Below are 18,504 nucleotides of genomic sequence, written 5' to 3'. Positions count from 1 at the left end.
GTAAGTAGTCATTAATGCATAGAGTTGTAGCGTTTCAACATTCCAGTCCAATAATAGTCACCGAAACTTTGTTTCAGTAAATTTTCTTCCAGCTAAAAGATTCGGAGCGAATTGATGAAGCTTAGTAAGATGAATGATAATAAGGAAAACATCTTTAACTATCCGATTTGCCGATTAATTGTTCACAAGATTTGACGTTTTTTTCTTTCCTTATATTTAATAGGTTTGTTTTTCTTCTTCAATAGATGGTCCTATGGTGTTGTACTCTACGAAATCTTTACGTTAGGGGGAACCCCTTATCCTGGAATTGCCGGGCGGTTCCTGGTGGCTCAACTACGAGAGGGGTACAGGATGGATCAACCGGAGGGCTGTCCTGATGAAATGTAAGGTTTCACATTCTTTTAGGTTGTCTCAAACTGATCTGACTACACCGATAAGAATAGAATATAACAGTTCATTTCATCAACATTTTGGAATTATTTACAAAATTAAGTCAAGTTTGAAAATTGTTCTCGTGGATTTAGGACACCATGTTATGCAGAACTGGAGCATCACTTCAGTTTGAAAACTATTTTCATATTTATATTTCAAGAAAGAAATGGGTTTTTTTCTCGCAACGTTTAGTCAAAGCTTTTACCGAACTTTTACCGAATATATTCAAAATACGATCGCAGTATAGACCAATCAAAAACACCTAGACTAAACTTTTCCACCAAGTTGAACTTAATAGCTAGTGATTATTAAACTGGATATATTTGACTTTATTAATAACAATATTTCGTCCAACAGACCTTGGTTTCATATTGATGATGTTTTAAATCCATAATGTAAGATGCGTCACATGATCCAGGCCAATTTGGTCTGTTAGCGAATATCGCGTTCATGTTCCAACATTTATGTGAAATGGAGTTCAATATATATTATGCAAAAACAATGCAATATTTGCGCTCTGGAGAGTGACGTCATGGGGTATATGATGTTCGGTCCGTGTCACGTGTCTTACATTATTTGTTTTAATTAATGAATCGAATGCAAATTAGGCTACAGTTCACCAATGTTCACCAGTATCTCGTACAATAACGTTAATCCCATTGAGATATAATAATACAGCGTTCCATAACATGTAATATACACATTTAACTCCTCCACAGATATAAAATCATGTTGCAATGCTGGGAGGAAGTCGCGGAGAGTAGACCAAGGTTCAATGATATAAGTCAATCCGTAGACGCCATGTTGGTTGAGCGATCGGATTATCTATGCTTTGATATGGAAGGTGAATGTGAGGTAAGATGGCGCCCTCAGTCACAGCAGGTAGTGCTCGCGTCGCATCAGAATGTTGTCTTTTGTATCGATCTTGAACGAAAAGACAAAATCTAAGAAGACAAAACAAAGTGATGTCACAGGTTAAGTCATTGTGACCCCTTCCCTCACCAACCGTTCCTGGCATTTTAGACCTCGAATTTATTTATTATTTTGTAAATAGTACCTCCCCCCCCTCCGAACCAAGTTGACGAATGATTCACTCGACTTCTTTGACAAGTTATAGATGGACAGTATCACTCTCCTACCCCCCACCCCACCCCTACCCACTCCGCCCCTCATCGGTACATACGGGATTGCTGAGCCAGCTGCCTTTCTTTGCCTGAATGAAATAATTTAAGATGTCATTAATTTCCTTAGCAACAGTTTACTTCATATTATAGTAAACCTCAAACTGGAGCCTATACAGCAATCAGTCTACTGCGTCAAACAATGACCTAGTTTCGTATTGTTTGAGTTCTATTGTTCCCCTTTGTTTTAGGACAATGCAGAAGATGGATCTTCCAGGCCGTTGTCTGTACCAAATATTTACGTCAGAGCTCCAGGTAACCTTGAGACTTCGGAAAACTTTGCTCCAATCATTGAAGAAGATAACGAGATTGGTCTTGAAGAACTCCAAGAAATTATTCACTCGGAGAATAAAGCTGACATTAAGAGGGATGCGAACGATAACGTGTAGAATCTTAAGGGCGTCAGATCAGGATATGACACAACAACCAGAACGTGATTTCATTGGTTCACGGGCTTTCTGAAGTATGTGATCCAGAGGTGAAGTGCTTCGGCCCAGGAATGGTGGTATAGTAAGGCGCTCTCATAGATGGGAGTGTGGAAGTGTGGAAAAAAGGTCACGCCCACGACGATGACGTCACAAAGATGAAGGAGACGTCAGAGGTGAAGGAGGCGTCTGTATGCGTGGTAGTCACACCTGCTCAGAGATTTGTTACAGGAGCTATATACATATCCTCTTTCTAATACTGAAGCCTTACTGTAATTGTTTTATATCGTATTAGGAATATTGTTTTATGCATAACATATAATGTCCATCGTAAGTTCAGTAACGCAAAGCAGTTTCACGAAACGAACAGCCAAGTTGAGTTCAAGTGTATACGAATGCGCAGAAAAGAAATGCATGTCAAAACTGTACGTGTGCAGACGGGGGCGTGTACTGGTTTCACGTTTTTCTGTGTAAGAAGAATAGCAGTCGTCAATCTAGTGCTTGCGACGCTATACAAAATCATTGCACCTGCTACACCCTGCTAACCCTAACCTGTTAAACGGTAGCAAGGCACACACATACACTCAGGCACTAAGGATCGAAATTCCTACCAGTTAGTTCAAAATAATATAAAAAATGCTTCTTTCTGTAATAAACAAGAATATTGTTTAATTGTTATTCTTCACTTGTGACTAAATTGTTTGTTGAATACCAAATTATCGAAAGTTTATTTAATGACTGGACATCGAATCAATGAAGAAAATGACTGTTTCAACTGGTGATTATTCATCCTATTCATTAGTAATCAAAGCATTTCGAAAGCTAGTGGAGTGCATACTGACGGTAAGTGTGAGCTGCAAGGCTGTGGTTACTGACTGGTAGTACGCATTGATAGGCAGTGCGTATTCACAGGTAGTGCGCATTGGTAGACAGCGCGCAATGACAGTTAGTGCGCATTGGCAGGCAGTGTGTATTCACAGGAAGTGCGCATTGGTAGGCAGCGCGCAATGTCAGGTAGGGCGCATTGGCAGGCAGCGGTTATTGCGTAAGTGTGAGCTGCAAGGCTGTGGTTACTGACTGGTCGTGCGCGTTGTTAGGCAGTGCGTATTCACAGGAAGTGCGCATTGGTAAGCAGAGCGCAATAACAGTTAGTGCGCATTGGCAGGCAGTGTGTATTCACAGGAAGTGCGCATTGGAAGGCAGCGCGCAATGTCAGGTAGGGTGCATTGGCAGGCAGTGGTTATTGCGTAACAGGAGAGTGAAATTACATCATAACGTAGTCCCTGTAGTGTAGCAGTGGCAGCAAAGCATATTCATAAATATAGCCAAGTAGACTAGTATAGGAAACCCTCCATACCAGAATATATATGGTTTTTAAACTTCAGTATTGTGAAGTTCTTATATTTGTTTTAACTTAATTTATATTGTTTGATTTTCTACGAAAATAGAAATGTTTATTGCAACGAAAAAGAGTATTTAATTTAATTAACTGAGATTTAATAGTAAACAAGACAAAATAACGCATTTATACTGAGTAGGTCTTGTAGATAACCAATCCGATATTATGACATAATCAATAAATCGATGTTTACTTTTCAAAAATAAATTTATACTCAAAAGGAACGACAAAATGATATCATTTCACTATTTCATTTTGCTTATTTTTTCGGGCAAAGATATATATTCTTTTAGCCACTTTTTAAACTGTAATTTGATTTTTTTTTAAATTTCGTTTAATTCCTTTTACAAACTTGTTGATTTGAGTTTTTTTATACCAATACATCATTAACAGAACTGATCACTCTCAATGGATTTAGTAAAACAACTAAATATTCCCAGATCGGCCTTGTTCCGACTGACGTATTAAAGGCTTGAATTCAGGCACAACATTAATGTTGATATGCTGTTAGACCGTCAAAAGAGACTGGTTGGTTTGTCTATAACAATTATTTCAGAGAAATTACCCTTTAAAATAGCTGAAAATCATCAAATAAAGTGACTGGACTAAAGTCTAACAGACAGGTCGATAGGTCAGTTCCTCGGGTGCAACCAAAAACTCATTGGAAGAACAAGATACTTTTATGGCCTCAAAATGACTAATTTAACACTGTCAAATGATGTTGAATGCTGCCATCCAAGGATGTTTTGTTGTTGTTATAACGTGACCAGAAACATATTATAGCTTGTGTCATTAGATGTTATACCACAATGGATAAACATTAATATTAACACTAACGTCATCGTTTAAAAGGAGCATTTCATATACATTAAGCATATTTTAAAGCTGGATGTATGTCATGGAATAGCTATAGAAACATTACTAGCACTGTTTTATATTCTTGGACTATGACGTATCAACACTAAAATTACGTCACCCTTACACACGTTTAAAATACGTCAATTTAAGTCACTTTATTATAACTTCCAAACGTAAAGAATCCAATTAACGCAAAAAAATTATTGACGTGACACAACTTGTTCCCCTCATAGTAAAGTGGACATTGATCTGAAATGAACGATTTGGTTTTGGCCTCAACCCTGGACTAAGCAGGTATGTACACACAACCAACTGGACTAAGCAGGGATGTGAACACAACCCTGGACTCAGCATGGATGTGAACACAACCCTGGACTCAGCATGGATGTGAACACAACCCTGGACAAAGCATGGATGTGAACACAACCCTGGACTAAGCATGGATGTGAACAAAACCCTGGACTAAGTAGGGATGTGAACATAACCCTGGACGGAACAGAGATGTGAACACAACCAGCTGGACTAAGCAGGGATGTGAACACAAGGGATGTGTACTTAATCCTGCACAGACATACCATAAATGTTTCTTGTAACGGTTCCATATAGAGTTTCATGTGTAATCCAACCACACGTGAAACTTCCGAACTTTAAACACATAAAACCAGTTTTACTTCCTTTTTTTCCATTTTATTAAGAAATATAAACAACGATAAATTCATATTTAATTAGATATATCGATAGAACATGCTATAAGAATTGAGATATTTACAATGTTAACTCTGTTTGCTGAGATGACATGACCTTGAAATTATCATAAATGTGTATTATCAATATTGACTCAGTACGCTTCGTGACAGCGTACACAATAACGAATAATAAAAGCATGTGTATACTGTATAAGGTATGGACATTCTTACAGAGAGGAGTGAGGCTGGGGAGAGGGGGGGGGGGTCTTTTGAGAGTTACCTCATAGATAACTTTGCCCTAAATAAGTTTGTTCTGATTCTCTTTATTACCTTATATAAATTTTATTGAAATTATAAAACAGAAAAATAATATCTTTCCTGATTTCGACGGATTTCGGCTCATATCTCTTCCTACACCCACATTGTGTCAAATTATTGACGATATACCCTGAAATGTCACTGGTGAATGTCCAAACTAGCAATATACTTCCTGAAATTGTTCTTATATATTGCATCAATAAGGCGAATTATTCACATTCCTAAACTGAACTGCTTTTATACTTAGCATGCAGAGGTAGCAGCATGTCAATTTATATCCGTTAATTAATTACATTTAAGAGCTCCACGGTCCATAATTTAATTTTTTATCTTCAGGTTATTAAGCCAGCAGATAAGCTAATTTGATACCATACCTCTGCGATGATCTTGGGTTAAATCCGGCCAATATCAATACTTCTCTTTCCGATGATAAGTCAGGGGTGTTATCGAGGAAGTCCCTGCTGCTAATGGGACCACCACTAATTAACAAAAAATAAGACTGACCAGATTGCAACCCAGGTTTTGACCGTTTTTTTTGTCAGATACTGAGGGAGGTGATGGCACGACCCCCCCCCCCCTTCCCCCATTGATCACCACAACAGTGCAGACATGGTGACGCAAGTTACCTCGTGACCAATGGACGAACAGAAACACCAAACTCCACGGCAGATTAACAACCACCGTAATTGGCTCTAAGTTGGGTTTTCTTTCTATAGAAAATATAACATATGATATTACCCGTGAAGAAAAAAATGTTATCTTGCCTCTTAACTTTAGCAAGGTGAAATCACAGCTGTTAAAGATGTCTTAACGTACATCAATGCTGGGTTTAAAAGTATCGAAACACCGAGGACGGTTATCGATATACCGAAGACGATTACACGATGCGATCCGACCGTCCTCTACAACTATAAAACATCAAATCTGAAAATTTCCATTGTTTCACACTTTGGTTAATTATGGCCAGTTTCAAACTTCTGACATACTTTGGGATGTCGTACTGTTTGCTTCTAAACGTCAGATGTTTTACTACGTAAAATCGGAAGATACAACCACATTTTTGGGCCAGGTATCCTTGGAGATCCAGGAATGTTTGGTATCGGTGGGTATGGTCCATGTTTCTCCTGCTGGTGGTTTCTTTGTTGCAAAGAATCGACTCCGCTATCAGCTAATGATGTCGTGTCTCCTCGGCACTTTGGGATGTCCTCTAAAGTCACGTGATGTTCATGAATATTGTCCTCTGAAGGCAGGAAGGCGCTGGTTTCTTCTGGTTCGCTGTCTGATTCTGATTGAGAGTGTCCTCTGAATGAGTGATGGTTTGTCGTGTTGTCTATTGTTGTGTTCTGTTGTTTGAGTGTGTCCCTTACTATCGCAGATGTGTCCTTTATAAGTTTCTCACTCTTGGGACAAATCTAGGGAAAAGACACAAGACAAAATCTTTGATTCTTTTACTCGCTTCCTGAATGTTTTGATAATTGTGAAGTTTCAAAAAAGGTGGTTGTGATAGCTTGAACGGCAGTATTATTTGGTTCAATGTGAGATAATATACACACACACACACACACATATATATATATATATATATATATATATTTATATATATACTAGCAATAGTGACTATGGGACAAGAAAAATGGACACGTTGATATTAGATGGGGTAAACTTGGTCCCTGGAGCCCTATCTTCCAGGCCTATGCCTTTTGCCCTGCAGTTAAGCTACCCATAATAATAACCCCTCCTCCGCCATCACATTGGCTATGTGGTCATGACGTCAAATGAATCGCACAAACAATGGCCCACTGAAATATCCTAAATGCGCAAGTTACAGACACTGCATTTAAATGACAATGGTTGATGCAACTTAAGGAATTCCGCTAGGACTTAACCTAACACCGTAAATCCCGCATGTAAAGAGTATAATTTTCAGTATATATGTAACCTTCCAACAGGTTGTACAACCCATGCACGGTTGCTCGTTGTAAAAAGGAAAAACAACATTGATGGACAGTGCATGGTTTATAGCGTTGAACAGGGATGTAGGCCTTGCCACTAACACATCTCAATTAGGATGTCGCCGAGTCATTGATATCTCTGCTGTTTTCAATACTTTCTCTTCACATGTATCCCTTTGTACCGTGTTAGGTTTTCGATACGGAGCTCATATACATTTTCTATCATGTGCTAAACATCGAACGTTCCACTATTTTGCCGTCATAATTACGTGACGTCACCTGTCATCATGAGGAAGACATGTAATATGAAATACAGACAGAGTACACGTGGACGGGAGGAGGACATATAAAGGTTAGTTATTATTTAAATTTATCAAGGGCTTTGCTAACAGGCCTTCTAAATGGCATATACAGTAAAGTGAGTCACGTGTGTATACAATGACGTCATACAAAGAAGTTAACATGATTGGATGAATGATCTCTCATGCAGAGTGATGCCGTGAATTTTATGTCTTTAACTTCGACACGAGTATCGTTCTTGGGTTGAGGTACCGATAGAGCTAACTAAACGAACTAGTGGAAGATATTCCCTCTATCCGTCTATTCGCTCCTGCTTATTTAAACATATCAGTATGCCTCATGCTGACAAGGGCGTAGGAACCGGGGGGCTGACCGGGGGGCTGGGGGGGCGCCAGCCCCCCAGTGAAAAATGTGGAGGGGCGGAAGTTTGACTCCACCCCCCGCTACGCAAGTCAGAAAACCCCTTTTCATTTCCAAATGAGAAAAAAAATCTCATTTGGAGCACCAAATTGAATCTAAGGCCAGGTAAAAATGCAAAATTCTATACAAAATGGAGTGGGTGGGTTGAAGTGTGCTATATTGCACCAAATTGCATCTGAGGCCACCTGGAAATGCAAAAAACCTCCAAAGGGGAGGGGGACTCCCCTTAGACCCCTCCCTCAGGCCGGCCATCAGTCTTCAGCCCCCCCCCCACTCCTACGCCACTGTTCATGCACAATCAACTGCTCATCTAAATCAGCTCTCGGAATATCAATTTAACGAGTCGCCTACTAAACCTCTGTGAATCGTCACTGTAACAATATATATATAAACTGTGCGTGCGAGGACAGAAATCGATGGCGCACTTGAATATGAAATAATTGTCTATTAGCGTAAGCGTGCCGGATTGAAATCTTTCGTAGGCCACATCTGGACAGGAACCCTGGTCAGTGCTGAATTTACAGGGGGAAGGGGCAATAGCCCGATCCCCCTGTCAGATGGGCCCCCTCTATACCACAATATAATAATTAGAAAATAAGTTTGTTTTCTTGAAATAAAAAAATATATATACTTGGAGTGTTTTGCTGGCATGTATTGACATGTGTACATGCATTTACTTTAGATATATAACTCATTTAACCTATCTATGTATGTATAACTCGTATGTATAATGCGTTAGCTCTCATTTACGCAATAACCCGAATCAGTTGCGTAATGGTTCCACATAATTACCTGCTGTATGGAGAAGAACAGGACCAGTGTAACGGCCGAAGCAACAGCGAAGGAAGCGAACGTTGTTACCGCTCCGAACTTATCAATCAGCAAGCCGCTAGAGAAAGAACCCACACCGTTGCCAAGGCCAAAGTAGAAAGCCCCCAGAATGCCCTGTGCGGTTGCTAGGCCCTCGCTAGATACAGCAGTGGCAAGGCATGAAACTAACGTGGTCCACGTCATTAGAAATGAAACGCCTGAGAAAACATGAAACAGATCTAATTGAGATAACAGTAAATAGAAGCCTTTGCATGAGTTTGCGTAACTATTTTCCGAAAACTTTTACAAACTTACCAAGCAGATCCTGCATAAATTAACACTGGACAATGTCAAAGTAAGACAAGGTGAATTCAGTATATGAAATAAATAAAATCACATCCAAGGAATCAAATCCGATGTTTTCAATTTACAGTCAACATTTGAAACAAATCGGCTCTCTGATACATTTTCAGGTATGAAATATACTATCTAATATCAATATGTTGCATTAATAACCAGGGTTTACTGTATGACTACAGAGGGAGACATCCCTCCCCAACTCCCCCCCCCCCTCCCCAGAGCCATCAACCATTACCTATCCACCCCTACTCAAAACATGGTAGTCTTTGCGTCGATGTTACATTAATTATGCTGTAGAAAAGTATTTTTAATGCAAATTTATTTAATTACTGCCTATAGATATGAATGTAATTTAAGCATACCCACCGTAAGGTCCTAGATGTTACAGTATATTTATACTATAATCATTTACCATTTCCATCATTTTATACTTATCATTTACCGTGAGCTATCTCCACTGGAATCATCCAATAAGGATTTCCTATCAGCGCGTAACACGCAAACCGTATTGCGTACAATAATAAACCGATGCACAGGGTATTCACGTGACCTAGCCTCTGTAATATAGAGTGACAGAAGAATCCAACCACCAACTCGGATGAACTTTGCAGAGCTTCCAGTAGACCAATCAGAAACTGTGAGGCGCCTGGAAACAACAAGGTAATCAAAATATGAGGAGAAATTATTACTTTTTGGGACATAAATTTGTAAAAGTGAAATGGAGAGACAAGAAAGTCGGTTATTTTCTTACATAGAATTAATCCGTATGCCTCACAAGTCATTGTCACAATTTCAGTATTTGTTAAGAATGGCCAGACGTTATTACAAGACTACTATCTAATGGGAAAGAGATGTCTGAACGATTTTAACGATTTTTTTTTATTGGAGGGGAGGGGGGGGGGACAATAAAAATGTTTACACTCCGAACATTTATGACCATGTATGACATACTAGATAATGTTGGTAAATGGCGACTATTAAGTTAACGAAATAGGCCTACTGTGCAAATTAAACATTTCTCGTTCGGTAAGGTAAATACTGTCCATTTGGCGGTAAGAGAGGGCGCCAATACTCCCCTTTGAGATATTGCTCGTTCAACAGCTTTTGCAATCTGGGAGATTATGGTCTTTTAAATCTATTGTTCATCAAGGTCTCGTTTTACATGTTGTTGTAGTTCACATTCTTAATACGTAATATTCCTTCCCCCACCCCATCCCGCACCTTCACTCTTTCCTTCCCCCGACCCACATTGTATTCCTGCGGCATTAGTCATCTCTACATATTTCCTGACGTCACTTTGAGCCCGACTCTAGAGATAAATATTCATGAGTCTGTGGAACGTTTGGTATTACAAACACATCTTTGGGCCGAAAGTGATCTGTAAACAAGCTGCGACCTCAGTACAGTCTGTTCCATGGATTTTTCCACAATTTTGAACAGTAACAGATTAAAGTGAAACAGCTTTGTTATGGCAGGGGATTATCATACCTTGAGGGATTAACAGTGAATTTATATAAACCGTGATAACCTACGATAAATATCTCCTAACCATGGCCTCAATAACTCATACATCGAATGAGACAAAACATTCACAGAGAATAGATTAAGATTTACCACCAGATCAGGTTACTACACTGAATACTTAAGTTCCTTAGACGGTCAGAAAAATTGTACAAACTTATTTTTACAGACCATACATATGAAATGATTCATTGCATAGAAGAGAAAATTAAATTTGTATGGAAACCGCATTTCTCTTTCTATATTAGTTTCCACGTCACCCCAAGCCTTATTAATCCCGTACGGTGTTTTTCGAACTTTCCCAATGAAATTCTGAAATGGTCACGGAAATGTAATCACGTACTTGGCACAAATAATATAATATGTCCAGCCCATCCAGCTACCCGAGTGCGTCTCGCCTAACCCTCCCTCCCCTCCATCCCCTCCCTCCCTTGACTCCCCTTCTCTCCACTCCCTCACCTCTGACTCCCTCCCCTCCCTCCCTCCCCTCGCTCCCATCCCCCTGACTCCCTCCCCTCCCCTCCTCCTCTTCGTAATGCATCATCTAGTTCTTATCCAGGAGAGAAAACTTTTGAACTAGTCCAACCATGTTCATGTTGAGAGTTGGACGACGACATGGCGGTGTATATAAACATATACCCCCACTATAGTGCGTGCCTAGGTTTTGTTAATTTTGGTGCGTGAAGAGAATCATAGCAATAAGCAAATCTCTAGAACATAATCAGACAAAGGGAAAGAGTAGGTTGAACTAAACATTAACAAGATAGCAAACTCTGTGTAGTACTTCTCAAATAGAATACTAGCTAGCTTTGATACTAAGTGTTTAATTTCTTATCACGTATGTGTGGACAAACTGACGCAGTATATCTCATTAAAGTCATTCTATAGTAATGTAAGTCGTTCATTTGATTCCAACACTTCGAGCTCAACAATCGTAAGCTAGTCTGATGTTGTTCGAACGCTGTCGTTAGTCTTTATAATTTACCTTTTGTTTAAAGGTAGTCAGTATAGGCCCCAAATTATAGCACGCTATAATTTCTAGAAGTTTTCAAAAAGTACTTTCTTGGAGGTCTTTACTCTCCAAATTGTTCTCAGACATTTTTAAGCAACATGAAAGTTGGCTGAATTTTGTCCGAGTGTGGTAAATTTCCTCAAAGGTTGTAATAAAAGCAGTCTACAAATTTTGACCAAAGGTGACCATATTTGAATATCTAGCATATTTGGGGCCAATGCAGCATACCATTTAAGGTAATTTTCGGTGGTACCTATGGCTTCAAGTATCAAAGCAAAGCTATAGAAACAAACATACATAGCATTCATGAAATGAAACAGTCATATATGTTAAGGTCATCAAAGTGCATTATTCATCGCAACACTGGAACCCACATCATTGGCCATAACGACAAATATACCTACATCCAATCACACAGTAGGCTTTTCTTAATGTCAGTGAAACAAATCGGTAATTATGCCATTATAAATATATAAAAAAATTAATGCTTCTTAATCCTTGTTTACCTAAGTTCTGTAAATGCCAGAGTAGGAATCCCCACGTACATCCGTTACAAATACCAACAAAGAATGCTACCCACAGTATCGATGCGTAGTGGAGGTTACAGAACAATCGTCGCAATTCCACCCACTGGGTGTTCCATTTGTGACCATTACCCTGCAAAGTAAAGACAGGAAAAAATAACAATTGCTGTGTCGAAGTTTATTGCCAGGTACGGTATAGAAGTTATACTTCCATATGTGTAATATGTGCCTTATCGCCCAGTGTAAAGTTTGAATTTACTACAATGTGTCCTTACTTATATATGCAAATATTTCCCCAACGTGCGGTGGCACTGCCCCACCATCAGAACCATATCCTTCTCAAATGTATTTGTTTGTCAACAAAATGAATTGAAACAAGTAGCAACATCGAGAAATGTTTAAAACTGCACTTAACAAATTCGGTTTGCCGCCCTCTTTCTGCTTTGGACGCTTTGCGATGGTTTTACGAGGAATGTGTTCTTGCATAACATAGTGTTACAATTGATTTCCTACGTATAACAGCTTCTTGCGTTTCAAGGGTGTATCTTCTTTACGCGATCAAATACACACATATATAACTATGCTTTTTCTAAATGCTGCGAATGTGTGTTTTATTAATTAATCGCAAGTGGTTTATACTACGAACCAGCCATGCTCTTTGGAAGCAGACGGCATTTTTTAAAGAAGGGGATGAAATTATTACTTTCATAAACTACAGATAATATGCAAAATGTGTGATTGAAACATAACTCAAGCTATTTTAACATGTGAGCATAATGTGGAATAAAACCTTGAACCCCCCCCCCCCACCTTATCAATTTCAGTCTTTTATTTATATCCATTGGGCCCGTGGGGTTGAAAGAGTGGGGAGGTAAACAAACTTCCAGTTCTGACGCCAAGAAAAACAAGAGCCCAAGGGCACTGTGGTTCCTTGCTTGGGGTATATGACAATACACATAATATTATCAAGCAAGATTGGGCTCAAATAGTCCAAGTAATTGTGGTCCTACATGTTCCCATAAAGTAACCAACACTATAGCCAACACTTTTGTGATCACAAAATGTGATCGGATTTTGGATCAAAAGGCACTTTTGAGATCTAAATATGGCGTCGAAAATGTAAGAAATATAAGAGACCTACAAGCGTGTCAACAGATATGATAACATTGGTGACCTCAGATGACATGACCTTTAAGTTTCAAAATGTTCCACCACCCCGTTCACAACTTGTCCCAAAATATCAACCATGTCACACCTTGGCATTGAGATTTAATTGCATTAAATTAAATAAAATTAACTTTGAACTTGTATACATAACTTCACACACAAAGGTCACCCGAAGGTCAACCAATTGACATTTTTGATCGGTGAGACCTAAATAGAGCATGACTGTAAAAATTCAAACATTTTTTCTTGCCCATTTTCTCCCCCCAAAATACTACTTTTTTAACATTAGCTGACCTTTGGTGACGTTGGACCACATGACCGTTCAGTTTGAAAATATTCCCCTATACCATTTGCAACTTGTCCAAAAAAATAAACCTTGTCACACCTTGGCACTGGGAGTTATTGCATTAAATGTGTGAAAATTAACTTTGACCTCATATAACTTCGCACACGAAGGTCACATGGGGGTCAACCCATTGACATTTATGATCAGAAGGTACCTTTAACATCTGAAAATAGCATCGAAACTGTAAAAATCCACAAAACACGAAAAGATCACCAGAGGTCAAATTGAGGTCAAGGGTCACCCAGATGCGGGTCGACAATTGGATTACATTGAAGCAACTCCCAACCCTAACGGACAATTTGTTCTCAAGTTACCGCAAAAATACTAGTTTTTTTTATCATTAATTGACCTTTGGTGACCTCGGATCACATGACCGTTAAGTTTGAAAATATTCCCCTATACCATTTGCAACTTGTCTCAAAATATCAACTGTGTAACACCTTGGCACTGGGAGTTATTACACTAAATGTCTGAAAATTAACTTTGACCTCATATAACTTAACATACAAAGGTCACCTTGGGTCAACTTATTGACATTTTTGATTGATGAGACCTAAATTAGAGCATCAAACTATACAAATTCAAACATTTTTTCTTTGCCCATTTTCTGCCCCCAAAATACTAGTTTTTTAACATTAATTGACCTTTGGTGACCTCGGATCACATGACCGTTTAAGTTTGAAAATATTTCCCTATACCATTTGCAACTTGTCCAAAAATATCAACCATGTCACACCTTGGAACTGGGAGTTGTTGCATTAAATGTCTGAAAATTAACTTTGACCTAGTATAACTTCGCACACGAAGGTCACACGGGTGTCAACCAATTGACATTTTTGATCGGAAGGTACCTTTGATATCCAAATCTATCATCAAAACCAAACATTTCCTTTTTTGCTGGTTTCCTCTCAAAATAAGCACATTTTTTCTAATGTGACCTTTGACCTTTTGACCTTGGTTTCAGATGTAGTTTAATCTCCTGATTCCAAAAAACAAAACGACAAGTCTGTACAACCATCCTAACTCTGACCGAAAAACTTTGACCCCATATAACTTCGCACATAAAGGTCACACGGGGTCAACCTATTGACATTTATGATCAGAAGGTACCTTTGACATCTGAAAATAGCATCAAAACTGTAAAAATCCCCAAAACCACGTAAAGGTCACAGAGGTCAAATTGAGGTCAAGGGTCACCCAGATGCGGGTCGACAATTGAATAACATTGAAGCAACTCCCAACCCTAACGGACATTTCGTTCTCAAGTTATCGCAAAAATACTAGTTTTTTATCATTAATTGACCTTTGGTGACCTCGGATCACATGACCGTTAAGTTTGAAAATGCTCCCCTAACCAGTTCACAACTTGTCCCAAAATATCAATCTTGTCACACATTGGCACTGGGAGTTATTGCAGTTTTAATATTTTCGGTTTTTGGACCATAACTGACCTTTGGTGACCTTTGTGGGCACCAGAAACAATAGGGCACACCTTCTCCATATGGCGGATCTATAGTCCAAGTTTGGCCTCAATCCAACATTCCCATATTGAGATAGAGCGTACCCAAGTAAGTGTCACAGACACACACACGCACACGCACACATACATACACACACACACACGCCAACCTGACTGCATAGGTTCCTTTTGCTAAAGCAAGGAACCAAAAATGATGAATAACCTTGCCAAAATCCATCCAGAAAGAACAGATAAATGCTAGAATGGCCACGGCTCCGAACATCAAGAATGATATCCTATAGTCGGTGATGGTTAGAGGGACGCCACAGAATACTTCCTCTGTGTTAGTTGTAGAAAGTATAGAACCGACAGCCAGTGAACTAAGGAGGCAAAATGAGAGGGAAAAGAGAAAAATAAATTCATAATGTTACAAGGATTCGGACATGACTCATTGATACATCATGACATACACACTAATTGCATAGGTGATCCTCCCTAACAACAATTTCAGCAAACGTATTGCTTGTTGATCAAACTGAGATTGGCAAGTCTTGGATGTTTTTGCAGCAAAATGGCAATTAGATTACCAAGTAATTATATATTCCGTTCTATTCTGCAAATTTCAACGCCATGGAAATTCCCTACATTATAATTATTTACATATAAAAGGGGCAGAACTGATCAAACCTCTACAAAATTTTGGTACCGTTTTATCTTTACCTGACAAAAAAATAGTTGATTTAGTCCGGTTCTACAATTTTTGTTTTCGATGTTTCTTCTAATTCCAGAATTACTTAAATTGTCCCCTCCTCTCCCTACGTCTCCTAACCCACCCCTGAAAGAAGACAATACGAGTGCTTTGAAAGCCTGATATTGGTCTACATTTTAGAGTGGTATTATCATTAGGAAATTGTCCCAACTGGCTGTCTATACGGTACCCTTGTGGCTACAATGACGAATTTCTTTATGGTCACTACACACGTATAATTAGCATATATGGGATTTTATAATATAATTTAATATATTACTATGTTTTAAAGGGAAACAGAAGTGTTGCGCATACATTGAAATATTTTAAGATATACTCTAAGGTCTGATGCTAGGAAGAAACACAATTATGAATCATTCGTTGCAACTCCACCAACTGTAGCCGGAACGTTATAATTTAAAAGATAAATCTTCCATGTTTGCAGTAGCTGTCATCATTGCAATGGCTGCAAAAGTAAATACTTTATAACACCCCAGACAATAACACAAGATACCGTAAAGGTTGAAAATCTTCATTGCATCCGTAATAAAGCAAGGCAAGTACACAGATTAATGACGTTAATGTTAGGCTTAGTGTTAGGCTAGCTATTAACCAGCAGAGCAACGACATAATCACGTGGTACTGGGTTACATGCACTCTGTCAACTTAAGAGAAAGAGCTTATCTTCAATGATTGCTCCAAGCAAATCGATGCACACAGTAAACAATGAATGAAGGTGAAGCACGATTGAGATATACTTCATTTGTACAGGGAGTTGCCATTTCACTTGTCCGTAAGTTTGTTAAAAGCTACAGTTTATGTTGTACCATTTGTGTCACTCTGGCTAAGCTATCGGGCACAATCACACGTAATTTGATTAACCCAAAATGGCTAAGAAAGTAAAAACCTTCATCTTGGCTTTCTACATGCCCTCTCTGTCCCCCCCCCCCACACCCTTTCTTCTACACTAGTGGCACGAAGAGAAAGTCATCAGCCACTGAACTACCTTCAATGTTGATGACTAATTTCAAAGTAATATGTACAAGGGTTGCGTATAATTATGTACATCACACTTCAAATAGATATATCGTGTGTATATATAAATATCCTAACTGAGCCCCTACGGGTAACGCCACGGTTGCTCAAGCATACCAACCGTGGTCATAAACACCAATGGTCATACTGGCAGTGTGGACGTAAGATATATATATATATATATATATATATATATATATATGACTTCACAACATAGTGATTGACATCACATCAACAGGACCATACACTACCACTACTATATTTAAACGTACTCGTAAGTTTGCGTTCTGTACAGTGTGAAGCTTCAGTGATTACGTGTTGTTATAACGAAATACATCGTGCATACACATACACACGTGAGGTCGTCGAAGCACTTACAGATGCCGTGACCTGGCGTAAACCTTACGGTAATGTCTGCAATAACAATTATACGACCTAGGATCGGATAGTTACGCCATAATTTTGAGAATGTGCTACGTTACATACAATAACACAACACAAAACATAAAGTAATGCAACACTGAATGATCGTACGTGCTGATAAAACTCCAAAGTGTCAGGTCACGTGATTTAAATGAAATATTTCTAGGTTAGATTTTTATGGGCGATGATGATGTTCCTTGATATCCTGACTTGCAGAGTGTTTGTAACTATAACATTCAAAGTATTAACGTGACAGCAGTACTCAGCACATGATCATATTACAGACACTGGTTGAATGAGGAAGGATGAACAGTTATGATGAATGCGACAACGCCATATATCATAAATAAAATCATATCATAGGCTATCATAAATAAATGGGGGAAATAGAACACTCCAGGGTCGCGTGACCCGGTCTACTCCAAGCAGACCGTCTCTTTAAACGGGAAGCTCTAAACGACAAAAGTCAGAGTGGTTTATGTGTTAACATATATAAGATCGTTTATTAACCTGGTAAAATGGGATATTAATCGTGGCGTATAGGATGCATTGGCTGCGTGGTTAGGTACTATAGTGTGATAAATATGTGAGTTATTTGAAGTTATAAGTTTGGGTGGACATTGGGAGGACCACTCGTTGAACCACTCCCGGATTACATCCAACATAGGATGTTCAGAGCCTTATATAGAGAGAGTTGCGACAACTGAAATTTGGGCGCCATTTTGGGGCCAAATGGGCAACATACAGTATGTGTGCGAATGGGCGTTCAGGTGGATAGGGGAATTTTTCGATGGCATTGTAGAAGTGTGAGCAGGATTCTGGGTTTTATTTTTGGCCTGATAAAGTTGTGGTGCTTTTGGGCGTCGAGGCTGTGTAAGTAGGGCGTCGAGTGTCGAACGGGAGGGGGGGGGGGGGAGGGATTGGCTGCGCTCAAGTTCAAGGGGATGAGGTTGGCACATTTGGAAGTCCAAATTCAACAGTTGATATTCTGGTACGGTAAAATTGTATTATGACTGGTTATATATCATATTGTAACACATATTGCACAGTTGCGGAATAATGTACATTCTTCCATTGTTGCCATGGTAACCAAACAAAGCCTATGATTGGTCAAAATTGGGATTAACT

The 18,504-nt window shown here is 39.0% G+C and overlaps 3 protein-coding genes across 10 annotated transcripts in view; 2 read left to right on the top strand and 1 right to left on the bottom strand.

Moving 5' to 3' along the window:
- Positions 1-3,651, top strand: part of LOC139963692 (fibroblast growth factor receptor-like) — a 55,821-nt gene extending 52,170 nt beyond the window's left edge. For all 7 annotated transcript variants that reach the window (XM_071964736.1, XM_071964737.1, XM_071964735.1 and 4 more), the window contains 3 exons: positions 246-383; positions 1,152-1,287; positions 1,805-3,651. In XM_071964736.1, the coding sequence (XP_071820837.1) occupies positions 246-383; positions 1,152-1,287; positions 1,805-2,002 (472 nt within the window). In that variant the 3' untranslated portion in view covers positions 2,003-3,651. The remainder of the gene's footprint in view (positions 1-245; positions 384-1,151; positions 1,288-1,804) is intronic.
- Positions 3,652-3,944: 293 nt separating this feature from the next.
- LOC139963694 (major facilitator superfamily domain-containing protein 6-like) overlaps positions 3,945-18,504 on the bottom strand; it is a 41,899-nt gene continuing 27,339 nt past the window's right edge. The window contains exons 2-6 of the mRNA XM_071964745.1: positions 15,394-15,550; positions 12,181-12,331; positions 9,584-9,787; positions 8,764-8,999; positions 3,945-6,711 (exon numbers count right to left, since the gene is read on the bottom strand). Coding sequence (XP_071820846.1) covers positions 6,310-6,711; positions 8,764-8,999; positions 9,584-9,787; positions 12,181-12,331; positions 15,394-15,550 — 1,150 coding nt within the window. The 3' untranslated portion in view covers positions 3,945-6,309. The remainder of the gene's footprint in view (positions 6,712-8,763; positions 9,000-9,583; positions 9,788-12,180; positions 12,332-15,393; positions 15,551-18,504) is intronic.
- Positions 7,582-18,504, top strand: part of LOC139963700 (retinoic acid receptor RXR-alpha-B-like) — a 104,708-nt gene continuing 93,785 nt past the window's right edge. Inside the window, exon 1 of one of the 2 annotated variants that reach the window (XM_071964775.1) lies at positions 7,582-7,603. The gene's annotated coding sequence lies outside the window, so the exon portion shown is untranslated. The remainder of the gene's footprint in view (positions 7,604-18,504) is intronic. The other variant, XM_071964768.1, reaches the window with a different exon arrangement.

The sequence above is a fragment of the Apostichopus japonicus genome, chromosome 22 (assembly GCF_037975245.1).
Source record: "Apostichopus japonicus isolate 1M-3 chromosome 22, ASM3797524v1, whole genome shotgun sequence".
NCBI lineage: Eukaryota > Metazoa > Echinodermata > Holothuroidea > Aspidochirotida > Stichopodidae > Apostichopus > Apostichopus japonicus.
This window is presented reverse-complemented; position numbering and strand designations above follow the sequence as displayed.